The following is a 12,782-nucleotide window of genomic DNA, read 5'->3' on the forward strand; positions in this document are numbered from 1 at the left end:
TTCTGGTAGCAAAATAACACCTTCTTTAACCATAACACGTCCATCAAGTTAAAAAACATTTAACTTTTAATCTCGAACCCATTTTATTCTTATTAAAATTTAATCTCTAATTTAGGTTTTTATTACTTGCTCGTATTTCATTTTATTAAAATTTAATATTTTTTTTAATGCTAGTAAGCTGTTCATCGTTTTTAGAAAGACGCTGACGTGATAGACAATAAATAGAAAAAGTATACGTACCCGTGTAGTCGAGAATTTTTATATGTAAATTATAAAATAAGAATTAAAACCAATTTGAAATATGGCAACGAAAAATAAAATAAAAGAATAAATATATTTAACTTTTTGCTTTTTTGAGGCTTTACTTGGTGTAGTTTGGGCCAGCCCAAAAGTAGGAAATTAAGTTGTTGGGCTTTTAGTCGGCCCATTTGTAAAATTAAGTTGGGCCCATGAGACCATATAATTTTTTAAACCAAAAACTAAAAAATCATATAATTAATGTTTTTTTAAGATTTTATTTTATATAATTATTAGTTTGAGATTTTAAGCCATCTAAAAAATTAATTATATATTTTTTAAAAATTTATAACTAAATTAGTTAAATTATCCTATATTTATTTTATAATTTTTTTAATGTAAAATTATATATATATTTTTTTATATAAGAATAAGGGATATTTGTGAGACTAATTTAATAGACATTAAACTATATGCATTAATTGATCATATATAATAGATATATTATTTTAATTGAATAATAATGTATAATTATTGAAACCAAATTACTTTATTTAGTCATACACATATAATAGATTATTAATTATGTAGATATTTCAATAAATTAATTTATTAATTTGATTCATTTAATGCATTATTAATTAATTTTATATGATCTCCGTGATTATATGATACTATAGCGGTTCAAATCTACTACTAGCAAATATTTATCACCGTCACCCTCACGATTTTAAAACACATTTATTATGGAGAGAGTCTAACCTTACTCCAACTAGTGCCTCGCACCGTTTGATGACTGGCTCTGATACCATTCGTAACGGTCCAAACTCACTGCTAGCAGACATTGTCTGCTTTGGTCTGTTTCGTATCGTCATCAGTCTCACAATTTTAAAACGCGTCTACTCTAGAGAGAGTATAGTCATAGTGCAACCAGTGTCTCGCACCATCTAGTGACGGGTTTTGATACAATTCATAATAACTAAAGCCCACTGCTAGCAGATATTGTTGGCCGTTTCGTAACACAATCAGCCTTACAATTTTAAAACACGTGTACTGGTAAGAGGTTTCCTCCCCTCTCGGGTTGATGTGGAAATTCGGTGTCAAATAAAACATTAAAACCGTCTCATAGGAATCGAACCTTAGATGGCAGGTAGGTGTGAGGGTAGAGGTAAGGATTCATAAATAGGGTATACCGCAACCTTGGAAAGTAGTGGCATGTGTGCAGGGGAGATCAAAATGGAAGAAAGAGAGGTAAAGAAAGAGGACCCATTCCATTGGTTTGTGTCGAGCAATATCAGTAACTGAATCAACCCAACCAATCAATCCAAAACCAATTCTCAGGCCCTCATAATCAACAACACCCAGAAGAAGAACAAGAACAAGAAGAAGAACAAGAAGCAGGGCAGGTAGATTTCTACAATTATGAGTGGCGCTGCTTCTCTCAACACTTCCCGCTCTGAATTGGACTTGGATCGTCCCAATATTGAAGATTACCTGCCTTCCGGATCCTCAATCCAAGAACCCACTGGGAAACTCCGCCTGTAATCTCCCATTCTCTCTCTCTTTTTTTTTTTTTTTTTTTTTTNGTAGTGTCATCCGATTCGTTTGATTGTCATTTCTTAGAGATTTGATTAGCTTATTAACTTGTCGATACTTCTTAGGCGCGATTTGCTTGATATTTCGCCGACGCTCACCGAAGCTGCTGGTGCTATTGTTGATGTGAGCTTTCCCTCCTCATCGTTTTCAATTTCTCTTGTCATTTTCATTCATCGCTAATTGGTTGTTTCCTTTTCGTCCTGGAATTCAATTCTTTCAGAGCTGAAAGTTCCCCTCCAATTTGATCTTTAAAATTTGTTTGTTTTGATGATGAATGCATAGGATTCGTTCACTCGGTGTTTCAAATCAAACCCACCGGAGCCATGGAATTGGAATATTTATTTGTTCCCTTTGTGGTGCTTTGGAGTCGTCGTTCGGTATCTGATTCTCTTCCCAGCGAGGTTAGCTTGTTTCGGAATTTAATTTTTGTTTCACTGTTGAGTACATGCAGCGTTGATCTGATAATGACATGTTTACTTCAAGTTATAGGAACTAACTTAAGTTTTGTTGAGCTAATGGTGCAGGGTTCTCATATTGACAATAGGATGGATAATATTCCTTTCAACATTCATTCCTGTGAATCTACTTCTGAAAGGGCATCCTAAGCTGAGAGCTAAGTTAGAGGTGTGAATGCTCAATTATATATCTCGTCTGCTTATTCTTTTATTCTCCCCGTTACGTGTTTTAATTACATATCTTGTGTACCAATCTGAGCATGACTTAGTGGATAAGACACCTATCAAGGTTTTAAAGGTCAATTGTTTGATCCTCCTCTGGTAAGGAATCACTACAAGGGAAGTAAGATTCGGATTATCTTGTTGATCGAATATCTCAAGACAAGAACACTTGTTTGAGATTCGAATTATTCCATAAGAAAGATTGATTATGTCAAGCTTGAATGATTCTACGTGCAACCTAAACTATATAGAATTGCAAAGAAACTTAGTCGTTAGCTAAAGGAAAGCACAAATACTCATTTTACTACATTTTCAGTCTCCTTACAAATACAACATACATGGCTTTATATAGCCTCAAAATAAAACCCTTGACCTCCATTAGGCATTTCAAGAGTTGTAACATTTATACTTTATGGCCATAAATAAAGCAAATAAAAAGTACCCTTGACCTCCATTAGGCATTTCAAGAGTTGTAACATTTATACTTTAGGGCCATAAATAAAGCAAATAAAAAGTCCTAAAATGTATTAATGAAACATCATAGCTCTAAATTATGATCTACCCAAAACTTATAACAATGAAACTTGATTCTTCTTCGATGTGGCATGAATTGAAACATTTTTTTTTATAATTTTGACAGCGTTTTCTTCCCATCTTCCTTGAAGTTTACATTGAATGATTAATGTCTTGGCTCATATCGTCTTCCCTCAAAATTTCTTACTCAACAGTATATTTATCCTGTTCTTATTAGCCTGTCTGTCAAGAATTCTTCTGTGTAATAATTATATATTTCCTTTGTTAGAGGTTTTTGGTGGAGTTGATTTGCAGCTTCTTTGTTGCATCTTGGACTGGAGTTGTCAAGTATCATGGGCCACGGCCTAGCATCAGACCAAAACAGGTATTTGGGATTCTAGGCTACATTTTGCAAATGTGATAGCATATTTTCCTTTTTCAAGATTTTGAGCATCATTTTCAGTGCTATATTGTTCTTTTCCCCTTCCATTGTGTAGGTTTTTGTGGCCAACCACACTTCCATGATTGATTTCATAGTCTTGGAGCAAATGACTGCCTTTGCTGTTATTATGCAGAAACATCCTGGGTGGGTTGGTGAGTGTATTTATTATGCAAAAGATGTTAAATGAAGATTTAATTGAAGCTTGAAAGAGGAACTCTTGCTATTAATAACCAGTTGCCATATTCGTCACCGTTCCTATTAGTTATTACAATTAGGAACGGTCGGCGTAGTGAGTAATCAAGGAAGGCCATATAAGGGTCTTCATATTGTTTCTTACTGTATGTTATATGTTGTTGAAGGACTGTTGCAAAGCACTATATTGGAGAGCATAGGATGCATAGAGTTCAACCGTACCGAGTTGAAGGACCGTGAAATCGTAGCAAAGAAGTAAGTGTCCCCATACTGTGGGAGCACAAGAATTACAATAAACACTGGGTGTTAGTGGAATGATTAAGAAATGAATGATTATTGAAACTTCTTCTCTTTTAGGTTAAATGATCACGTTCAAGGGGCTGACAACAATCCTCTTCTTATATTTCCTGAAGGAACTTGTGTAAATAACCACTACTCTGTTATGTTCAAGAAGGTATTGCTTTTATAGTACTTCTTAAATTTGCTGCCAAGGCTTTAATCTAATTGGTGACCATAATATTTGATGTACATTAAGGCTATCAGTCCACTTTTTGTTCTAGCTTGTTTCTTGAGATTGCCTATTTTATTTATTTGGTTTAACCTAAATGATGTCAGGGTGCATTTGAACTTGGCTGCTCTGTTTGTCCAATCGCAATCAAATACAACAAAATTTTCGTCGACGCTTTTTGGAACAGCAGGAAGTAAGGAGCTTTTTGTGGAGGAATATTACATGTGTTATTTGATTAATTTTTGTTGTTAGAAACTTAATTCCTGTTTGATTGTCCAGTTAAGTGGCAGAAAATACTTTTCAAATTTATGAAAACATGTTTGACATATTATTTGTTTAGGAAACTTCAAGAACATAAACAAATTATAGACTTGCTTTGTAACCGCCCAAACCCACCACTAGTAGATATTGTCCTCTTTGGCATTTCCCTTTCGGGCTTTCCCTCAAAGTTTTTAATACGCGTTTGCTAGGGAGAGGTTTCCACACCCTTATAAAGCAAACTTTGTTCCCCTTTCAACCGATGTGGGATCTCACAATTCACCTCCCTTCGAGGCCCATCGTCCTTGCTAGCAATCGTTTCACTCTCCAATCGATGTGGGATCTCACATGCTTAGACCAGGGTTTGTCATGGGTTTCACTCTCCTCTGCCTTTAACTATAGCTGGGAAGAAATCAATGGATATTTCAAAACAAGCATCTTCCCTTGTTAGATCGTCTTGATTCATCTAGTCTCACCACTTCATCCTGGTGTTCTCTTTCTGAGTAACTCTGTGAATCTGCACTTTTTGGCTGGAATTATAATTTGATTGACACAGAATTATACATGTAGTGTATGTGCCTGTCAATGATGGTATTTTTGTTATGCATTAGCATGGAATTGGTCGTTATATCAGGTAGATGATTCCCAGACCGTCTATTATCGTTTTTCAGGCAGTCTTTCACCATGCATCTGCTGCAGCTTATGACTTCTTGGGCTGTTGTTTGTGATGTCTGGTATCTGGAGCCCCAAGTTTTGAAGCCTGGAGAAACACCCATCGAGTTTGCAGAGAGGTAACCTTAGTTTCCACCTGCAATGCTGTAGTAGTTCTACTATTACTATCAGCAGCATCAAATCTTTCTGCTAACCTTTCTTGTTCCACTGGCCTTATGCTGCTCTAATTTTGGATGTCATTGTTTGTAACAGGGTTAGGGACATAATATGTGCTCGGGCAGGTCTTAAGAAGGTTCCATGGGATGGATATTTGAAGCACTCCCGTCCAAGCCCTAAATACCGTGAACGAAAGCAACAAAGCTTCGCCGATTCAGTGCTGCAGCGATTGGAAGATAAGTGATGTCAGCCAGTACCTAGTCTTGAAACTGCATTTACTCTTGGATACCAGGTTCCAGCCCTGAACCTATTTCTGGGTTAGAGTTGATTCGAGTTACTGTCGAGTATGCACTCCTGGTGAGTTGGAATCTTCTTCCCGGGATGGAATCGTGTAGGGTTACGTAGATTGTGAACGCCATGCAGTGTTTAGTTTTCGTTGAGAATTTTAGAACAATATCTCTTAAAAGAGTCCTTATCTTGTTCTTTGTTGTCCTGTAAGTGAGCTTCCTGGTTTTGCTCTGCATTAGCCTAAGTTTTTGTTGCTGTTGGATGTTTGGAAGTGTTTAAATATGTTTTTCTAGACCAACTAAAAGTAAACTGAAAATGGAAACAAAAACAGAAGCGAAGTGGAAATGGAAAAGAAAAAACATATTTAAACCTAAAACGTACAAAAATGGAAAATGAATCGAGCGCTGGATTCGAGCTTTGGAGGAGTGTTCTAACTTGTTCTTAGACAAAATGTCGAAAAAGAAGTAAGAAACTAAGGAATCTCAATGATTGATTGTGTTGAATGAGAATAAAGGGAGAAAATGAGAAAGGAGTGCAACACGTAGATTTAAAAAACGAGCTAGTAGCAAGAGCGAACGCAAGCAAAATGTTAAAAAATTTCTTAACAAACTGATGAACGACAACGAGAATCTCATGTTGAGACTTAGTTTTAGTACGATAGCGATTTGATCTTTTATTATTTATTTTTGAAAATTAAGCTTAAAAACAAGTTATACAAGGCTACCACATAAAGTACAAATAAGAAAATTACTCATTAAGCTTTTCATCTCTGCTCCCTCACTGCATGATTCCAGGAGCATGCTACTCTCAAGATTGTTAAGCACATTTAAATGATAAGTTTTTAACAGATCTCTGTACTATATATATATATATATATATATGTCCACCCCAGAAATAAATTGTGCAGAATATCCCAGTTCTGATTATCATAGCCCCAGCTATTTACAAGAATGGTAAAAGCCCAACATAGTTTGTAATCATGATACACTAACCCATAATAGATAAAGTAAAATCCTCTGTGCACCAAGAAATTACCTTGGCATCTGGTTGCACATCATACCAGGAGTTTTCTATGGAATCTTCCCATCATTGCTATGCCTCACTGCATTTGGAGAGGGTTCACACAAAGCAGAATGCTCTAAAATTCAGGCACATCTCTCATCTATTGGGACTCCACTTGATAAGTGAACCACAGCCATTCCTCTTTTTCTTGCTTTGATTATAAAGAGAAGTACCTATTCTTTACTAGTCTCTGGTGATCCATCGGCGGCCAGCAACTTGGTACTTACCATAACCCTGATCGCTGCTGCTTTCTCCGCCACTTTCTGCACTTATATAACCTGATTTTCGACGGTTCTTCTTTTCCCGAACGACCATGCTATCACTGAAGCTCCCATTCAAAAGAGGGTCATCGATTCCTCGAATGACTTTTTGTGTGGGCGACTTAATACAACTGTCATCCTTGGTTTTTTTTTTATCCTTGTCTCGTTTCTTAATGTTTTGGGAGAGCTTATGCAGTTTTTCGTTGAACTTCGTTATTCCTTTTTCCACAGGTTCAACTGCTTGGTTCACTGTGAATTTCAGGTCGTTCACAATCTGTAAGGCAGTTCAAAAGGTCATATCAGGTAGTAGAAATAACTGGAATTACTGAAGAAATATGAACATAAAAGGCCCCAAAAAATTATTTCAAATGTAAACCTACTGAGAATCTTTTTGTGTAAGAAGTATCTATTGTCTTCCAAAGGCACTTTTGGCCCGCCGGAAGTAGTCATTATGGTCAATGGAAAAAGAGAAAATGTATGTTCCATAGTGCATGCTTTAAAATAGTTTCCCATGAGAGAATATATATGGGCGTACCTACATGTATATTGTTTTTGTTTGTATGTACGTATTCAGTGCCAAAATAATGTGGCAAGTTATCTTAAGAAGCAGAAAACACCACAAGATATTAATTTCCATCAATTAGAGAAGTCAAGGATGTAATATATAGAGTGAAGGGGATAACTTACATAGCCCCCACCACCAACAAAAACATCTCGGACACTCTCTTTGATTGTCATTCCCATCTTGGGGTCTTGGTCTTCGAGGTCAGGCTGGGGTAGGCGTAACTTTGTAGGACGCTCACTATCCCTGACCTCATCTGGATCTAAAGGACAGTCGACAGATGCATAATCGCCAAGAACAGAAACACTTCCAGGATAACGGTCCCCCATAAGTTCATAGGGTTTTGCAGAAAATACATACAAGTGAATCATAGAAGCAATGGCCATCTGTGCTGGATAAATTTATAGATGTGTTAAAATTCAGTCTTGTGAATACAAACATCAATAATCAGATGACACGTTTGGAATGAGTAAATAAAAAGGTGAATCACAAGAAGAAAACATCTGTTAATTTCTTACCAACAAAAACCTGTTTTCACTACAAAAAAATCACTCCAAACTGCGTTCTTCAAAGCACGGAAATGAAACACTTACCAACAGAAAAAAAAAAAAAAAAAAAAAAAAAAAAAAAAAAAAAAAAAAAAAAAAAAAAAANAAGGATGGTTCATAAAACAAGAATGAGAAACATAAGAGACAAAGTGGTGCTCGATTAAATGAGAAACAATATAACGTTCTCAACTATTTGATTCTTCAGATGAAGTCGTCAGCACAACGAATAAAATGTAATAGGAAAAGAAAAAAGAATATCAACTCAGTCAAATTCTAATACACATGTCGCTTTTAAAAGTAGATAGAAATCAAGAAATAATTACTAAAGGATGCCAATCGTCAATATAGCACCACCATCATCACAATTCTTCCGCTATTTAATGAACAAGTTCAATCAGCTACACCTGTAAAGATCTCTATACCATCATATGTATAAAAGTAAATCAAACTCAACTATTGGTTTCTAAAGTTTGCTGTTCCTGTATCAAGTTTCAACAATCAAGTTTACAATTTGGGCAGAAGAAAGGTAGAATAAACTTGAATTCTACTTGTCGTCTTATCCATCCGCGAAGAGTAAAACAAAAAAGAAAGACGATAGGAAACTCACATTAAAGGGTAAAGTGACTTTGAGAAAGAGAAAATATTATTAGACAAGTCTGACGACAGTTGCTTACTCAATGGCATCACCATTCAAGATTAGATCTGAATCAGTTGAAGGAAAAAAAAAAAAAAAAAAAAAAAAAAAAAAAAAAAAAAAAAAAAAAAANATGGCTACCTCGATACAAATGATGAAATCTTGGACACTTGACTTAAACTGTAACCCTTGGGCTACAGAACTGAACAAATCGAGGGAAGATAGGAGAGCAATTCCAACACCTTGCCACCAAGTCAAAAATACTATAGATTTAAACATAAAAAACTTGGCGAATGGCTTTATATGTATCAATTCTTTCTTCGTAACTGCATAGAACTGAATCAGACAGTACAATGCCCATGATTGACTGAAATTTAAAACCACTGCCATATAAGGATACCTACAAAATAAATGCTAAAACCATCAATCGAAAATTTCAGCTTTAAAATCTCCAATATTTTTCAGTCATTTTTTAAAAGCAATAATAGTCAGATGCAGTTATAAAATCTACTTAGCACTCCCCGCCCAGAAGTATTTCATAAGATAACATAATGAGAGGGAGTATTCCAAAATTTCAGACGACCACCTGCTACCTTATACACTCTTATACACTAATTGATATTTAATTCAGCTAAAGCAAAACAAAACCAGTCCAGAAACAAATAATATAGAAACTAACAGAAAAAAATAGAACTTCAAGATGAAAGATCATAGGAAAGATATGTCAACATGAAAGATCCATAGCAATATATTCCACAGATGCACACATACAATTGACAGATAACTCAAATCAAGAATGTGAAAAAAGAAAAAAAACATACGCATTTCAAAGTTAACAGTAACAATATGCATGAGCAAACATCCAATGCCGTGTAAAAATGAAAATTAAAGAAAACCCCACAAAGAAAATTTAAAACTTGACATGCAGTTAGTCCAATATGAAGGAGAGTAAGCAACGGCAGAGATACTTGAAATTTTGGTTTACCCGCATTTGAAATTAAAATCTCCTTCACAATAAACGCCAAAGTTCTCAAGAACTACAGCTAAAATAGAAGTGAGGGACTTTATCATCATCTGCACAGAAAACCCATTAGTCTTCTTTAATCATATTAAAAGGCATTGGATAACAGAGCATCAATGGTCAACGGCAGGCATACATATTGGACGATCCCAATTTTGATAACATGGTAAACCCATCCACCAATTTTCCATGGCTTTAAGAAAAGGTTCATAGGGAAAACATGCTTGATTGTTCCCTTCTCTGAGCTATGTTCTAATAATGGTGTCTTGGTATTTAAACGTCCTTCTCTCTCTAGAAATACAATAGTCCCTTCTTCCCCACCTAGTGAAAACGCAAAACATTAATAAAGGGGTCAGTAGATGACTTGGTCCATGAGAAAACTGCAAAAAAAGAAAAAAAATTGGAACTTTGCAAGAGAGATAAAAATGAATGACTAATCGAAAATATAGCTGAAACTAACTTGAGACTCCTGCAAAATTAAAACCCATAGCCTCTGTCATAATCCTACAATACTTTCAGAAATATTTTATAAAGAACGTACCTAAGCAAGCAACCAGATATCGTCCAAAGCAGTACATTGCAAAGGATTCATAGCAATCGCGTAGGATCTCAAGATAAACACTTATTGATGGGTACACCAATGATACAAACTGTTCACAGTAAACCAAGTAAGAGAAAAAAAGGTGTAAATTTTCCACAAGATATCTGCTGCATCCAAAACAGAGAAAGAACAGCAAAACTCAATACAAAGGGAAAACTATATCGTATTATCATAAATTCTGATAATTAAGTCAACCAACACGTTTCAATGTTTAAAAATAATATCAAATACCAGCAGAAAATATCGTGTTGATTATATGTCAAAAAATCAATTAGAACCTCGAATTTACAAGGTCCCATATTTTCACAGTCCTAGACTGCAAATATATGGAATGCATCCTTAAGATTACGTTTTTCAACTGCTCTAGTCAATATCTCATTCCACGATGAACTCTATTTTGAAATAAGGTTATTAGATATCCAATATTCAGGGAAGAACAAATAGTTGAGTTGGATATTGGAACTTGCTATTTCAATCATAAAGCTTTAGTTTGAGGGAGGTTTGGATTACTAACACTCAATAAGGTATAGAAAGAATGTAAGTAAGAAATTTATCTCCAACTATTTGCCATGTCATAAGGAAGCCTTCAGTTAAGAACTTACTGATTCTACACCATAAGTTGGTACCATTAGGATAACACCAATCAAAAACTTTTGCTCCTGAGAAATGATAACCAGGAATAGTTATACTAATTGAAAGAAAATCAGAAAAATTACAAGACAAGGAAGCATCTTCATGGAATAAGAGAACCTCCGGATTCTTATATGCAGAAAGGTGCTCGAACAATAGATATAGTGAAAGGACAAGAGTCAGAATAACAAATGCAGCAGCAGCAAATGTCGCCCATGTTGGAGGTGTATAGGTCATTGATATGTTGAAATAAGTCAATACCTTCACTTAAAAGCTTCCGTCTCTAATATCTATTACCTTATTCAATTGGAAGAAAGGAGGAAAACATAAAAACCTGTTGAAATGCAGACAGTGTTAGAAATATGTATAACCAAACATTCTCAATTAATCATTGATTAAGAATAAGGTGGAACAAGTAAGAAAGTTCTAGTGCTATTGAAGAATGGACCAAAATTTACGTCATAAGGTCTAAATAGTTTTCAGCTTAAATTTTACCAATTCTAAAGAAAACTCAACATTTTAAGAACTGATTGCATTGCTAATTACAACATAAATATAAGAAGTCTTTCATGATCAAGAATCTAACAGGAAGTAGTTTGGGAACTTGTTAAAAATTTTACTTCTACTTGATCTACTTCTAATTTGTTTTGTAATTAAAGCATAGCTCAATTACCCACTAGCTGGGAGGCTTCTTGTTGTTTTTTTTTTTTTTTTCTTTTTTTAATCCTTTGAGGTATGGGGATATCTCATCCCCGCTCTGTTTGTCCCTTTGACAATGAAGTTCCTGTTTCTTAAAAAAAAATGTTCTTAAAGAAATCGAATTTGCTATGATAGATAGATACGTCAAGGGTTGATTTCAATAAGATCATTTGGTTTCAGACAAGGCATCATGTGCCTCAGCTACTCCGATGAAACAGGGAAGGATGGAAGCTAGTGAATTGGTTTAGTTCGGTGGCAATGGCCAGACACAAAATTATGCTCATTTCACCTGTTTAACTAAAAGGGTACCGATGCCTCAACTAACCTCGACGAAGAAAGAAACTGAATCAACTCCACAAACCCAGATGGAAGGAGATCGAGGAGTAGAAATGGAAATCAAAGTTTCATAAATACTAACAAGATAATGATAAATTTTGGGAAAACCAGGAATTACGAAACAAACTGAATGCAATAATAAAATCATTCAAACTTCAAAGGGAATGGGGATGATAGAAGCAAGCAATTTCTCACAAAAAATTAGGGGTAGGAAAAAAAAAAACAAAAAAGAGAAAGAAACAGGATAAGAAAATAAAGAAAAGAAATCACCATGAGGAGCACGAAGGAAACAGAAGTACAGAACGACAGAACAGTCAATAAACGACGCCGTAAAGCCTCATCCAGTTGATTGGCCAGAGAATCGAAAATACGGTATTTCTTGCCCGAATCTGGCATAAACCCTAGGGAAGTGTGCAGCAGAAGCACGGGGAAGGCACGTGACTTTGGAGTCCCGTGCGTCCCGTCCACTACGACCGTGCGGAAGAAAATTCCGCCAATTACTAAGCACCAATGAACCTCTATCGCTCCCGTCTGTTTCTGTCAAATCCTGTTACCATCAAAGTTGGAGCGAGCGATCTTGGTCACTCTCAGCCATAATGACGCGCATCGTCCACCGCTCGCCGGCGTTCCTAGAACGGCAAGTTAACTCGATTTGCGGCAGTGGTTGGGATCAGAACGGAACGGAGAGGTAGGGATGGGAGATATGAATTTGATCTCGCGGGTAAAGTTGGTGTTCAAGGTCTGGTTTTCAATTATTTTTATCCTTTTTTTTTTTTTAAAAAGAAAATTATATTTATTTTATTTTTCTCTTTTACCTAAAAATTATCAATNAATTTTCTTTTTCTTTTTCAAAATATTCCTAATTCAAATAAATGGATATTCTATTCAAA

General features: G+C 35.4%; 2 protein-coding genes across 4 annotated transcripts; one reads left to right on the forward strand and one right to left on the reverse strand.

The window, feature by feature from the left end:
* The first annotated feature begins 1,431 nt into the window (after positions 1 to 1,431).
* LOC111811730 (glycerol-3-phosphate acyltransferase 9) lies at positions 1,432 to 5,803 on the forward strand. The gene is made up of 11 exons (XM_023698751.1): positions 1,432 to 1,778; positions 1,899 to 1,956; positions 2,116 to 2,234; positions 2,358 to 2,457; positions 3,313 to 3,408; positions 3,521 to 3,617; positions 3,825 to 3,912; positions 4,015 to 4,111; positions 4,273 to 4,358; positions 5,095 to 5,214; positions 5,348 to 5,803. Exons 1-11 carry the CDS (start codon positions 1,660 to 1,662, stop codon positions 5,493 to 5,495), a joined length of 1,128 nt encoding a protein of 375 aa, XP_023554519.1. The 5' UTR covers positions 1,432 to 1,659; the 3' UTR covers positions 5,496 to 5,803.
* A 570-nt stretch (positions 5,804 to 6,373) lies between these two features.
* LOC111811694 (protein LAZ1-like) lies at positions 6,374 to 12,630 on the reverse strand. Of its 3 annotated transcripts, none has more exons than XM_023698690.1 (9): positions 12,163 to 12,627; positions 10,978 to 11,191; positions 10,830 to 10,886; positions 10,168 to 10,276; positions 9,763 to 9,947; positions 9,591 to 9,679; positions 8,747 to 9,005; positions 7,549 to 7,809; positions 6,374 to 7,135 (listed from the first exon to the last, which is right to left on the reverse strand). In XM_023698690.1, exons 2-9 carry the CDS (start codon positions 11,092 to 11,094, stop codon positions 6,785 to 6,787), a joined length of 1,428 nt encoding a protein of 475 aa, XP_023554458.1. In that variant the 5' UTR covers positions 11,095 to 11,191; positions 12,163 to 12,627; the 3' UTR covers positions 6,374 to 6,784. The 3 variants fall into 3 exon arrangements, with proteins under 3 accessions (XP_023554458.1, XP_023554459.1, XP_023554460.1); XM_023698691.1 differs by lacking the exon at positions 12,163 to 12,627 and adding an exon at positions 11,882 to 12,148; XM_023698692.1 differs by lacking the exon at positions 6,374 to 7,135 and having other exon boundaries at positions 7,615 to 7,814; positions 12,163 to 12,630.
* Positions 12,631 to 12,782: the final 152 nt, after the last annotated feature.

This window comes from Cucurbita pepo, chromosome LG15 (assembly GCF_002806865.2).
Source record: "Cucurbita pepo subsp. pepo cultivar mu-cu-16 chromosome LG15, ASM280686v2, whole genome shotgun sequence".
Lineage (NCBI taxonomy): Eukaryota > Viridiplantae > Streptophyta > Magnoliopsida > Cucurbitales > Cucurbitaceae > Cucurbita > Cucurbita pepo.

Excerpts from the sequence above, each read along its gene's own strand:
- LOC111811730 (XM_023698751.1), top strand. The coding sequence starts at position 1,660 with ATGAGTGGCGCTGCTTCTCTCAACACTTCCCGCTCTGAATTGGACTTG. Across the intron at positions 2,235-2,357 it reads CTGATTCTCTTCCCAGCGAG|GGTTCTCATATTGACAATAG; the intron begins GTTAGCTTGTTT and ends CTAATGGTGCAG. Across the intron at positions 3,913-4,014 it reads CGTGAAATCGTAGCAAAGAA|GTTAAATGATCACGTTCAAG; the intron begins GTAAGTGTCCCC and ends CTTCTCTTTTAG.
- LOC111811694 (XM_023698690.1), bottom strand. The coding sequence starts at position 11,094 with ATGACCTATACACCTCCAACATGGGCGACATTTGCTGCTGCTGCATTT. Across the intron at positions 10,887-10,977 it reads CTGCATATAAGAATCCGGAG|GAGCAAAAGTTTTTGATTGG; the intron begins GTTCTCTTATTC and ends ATCATTTCTCAG. Across the intron at positions 7,136-7,548 it reads TTGTTGGTGGTGGGGGCTAT|ATTGTGAACGACCTGAAATT; the intron begins GTAAGTTATCCC and ends ACTGCCTTACAG.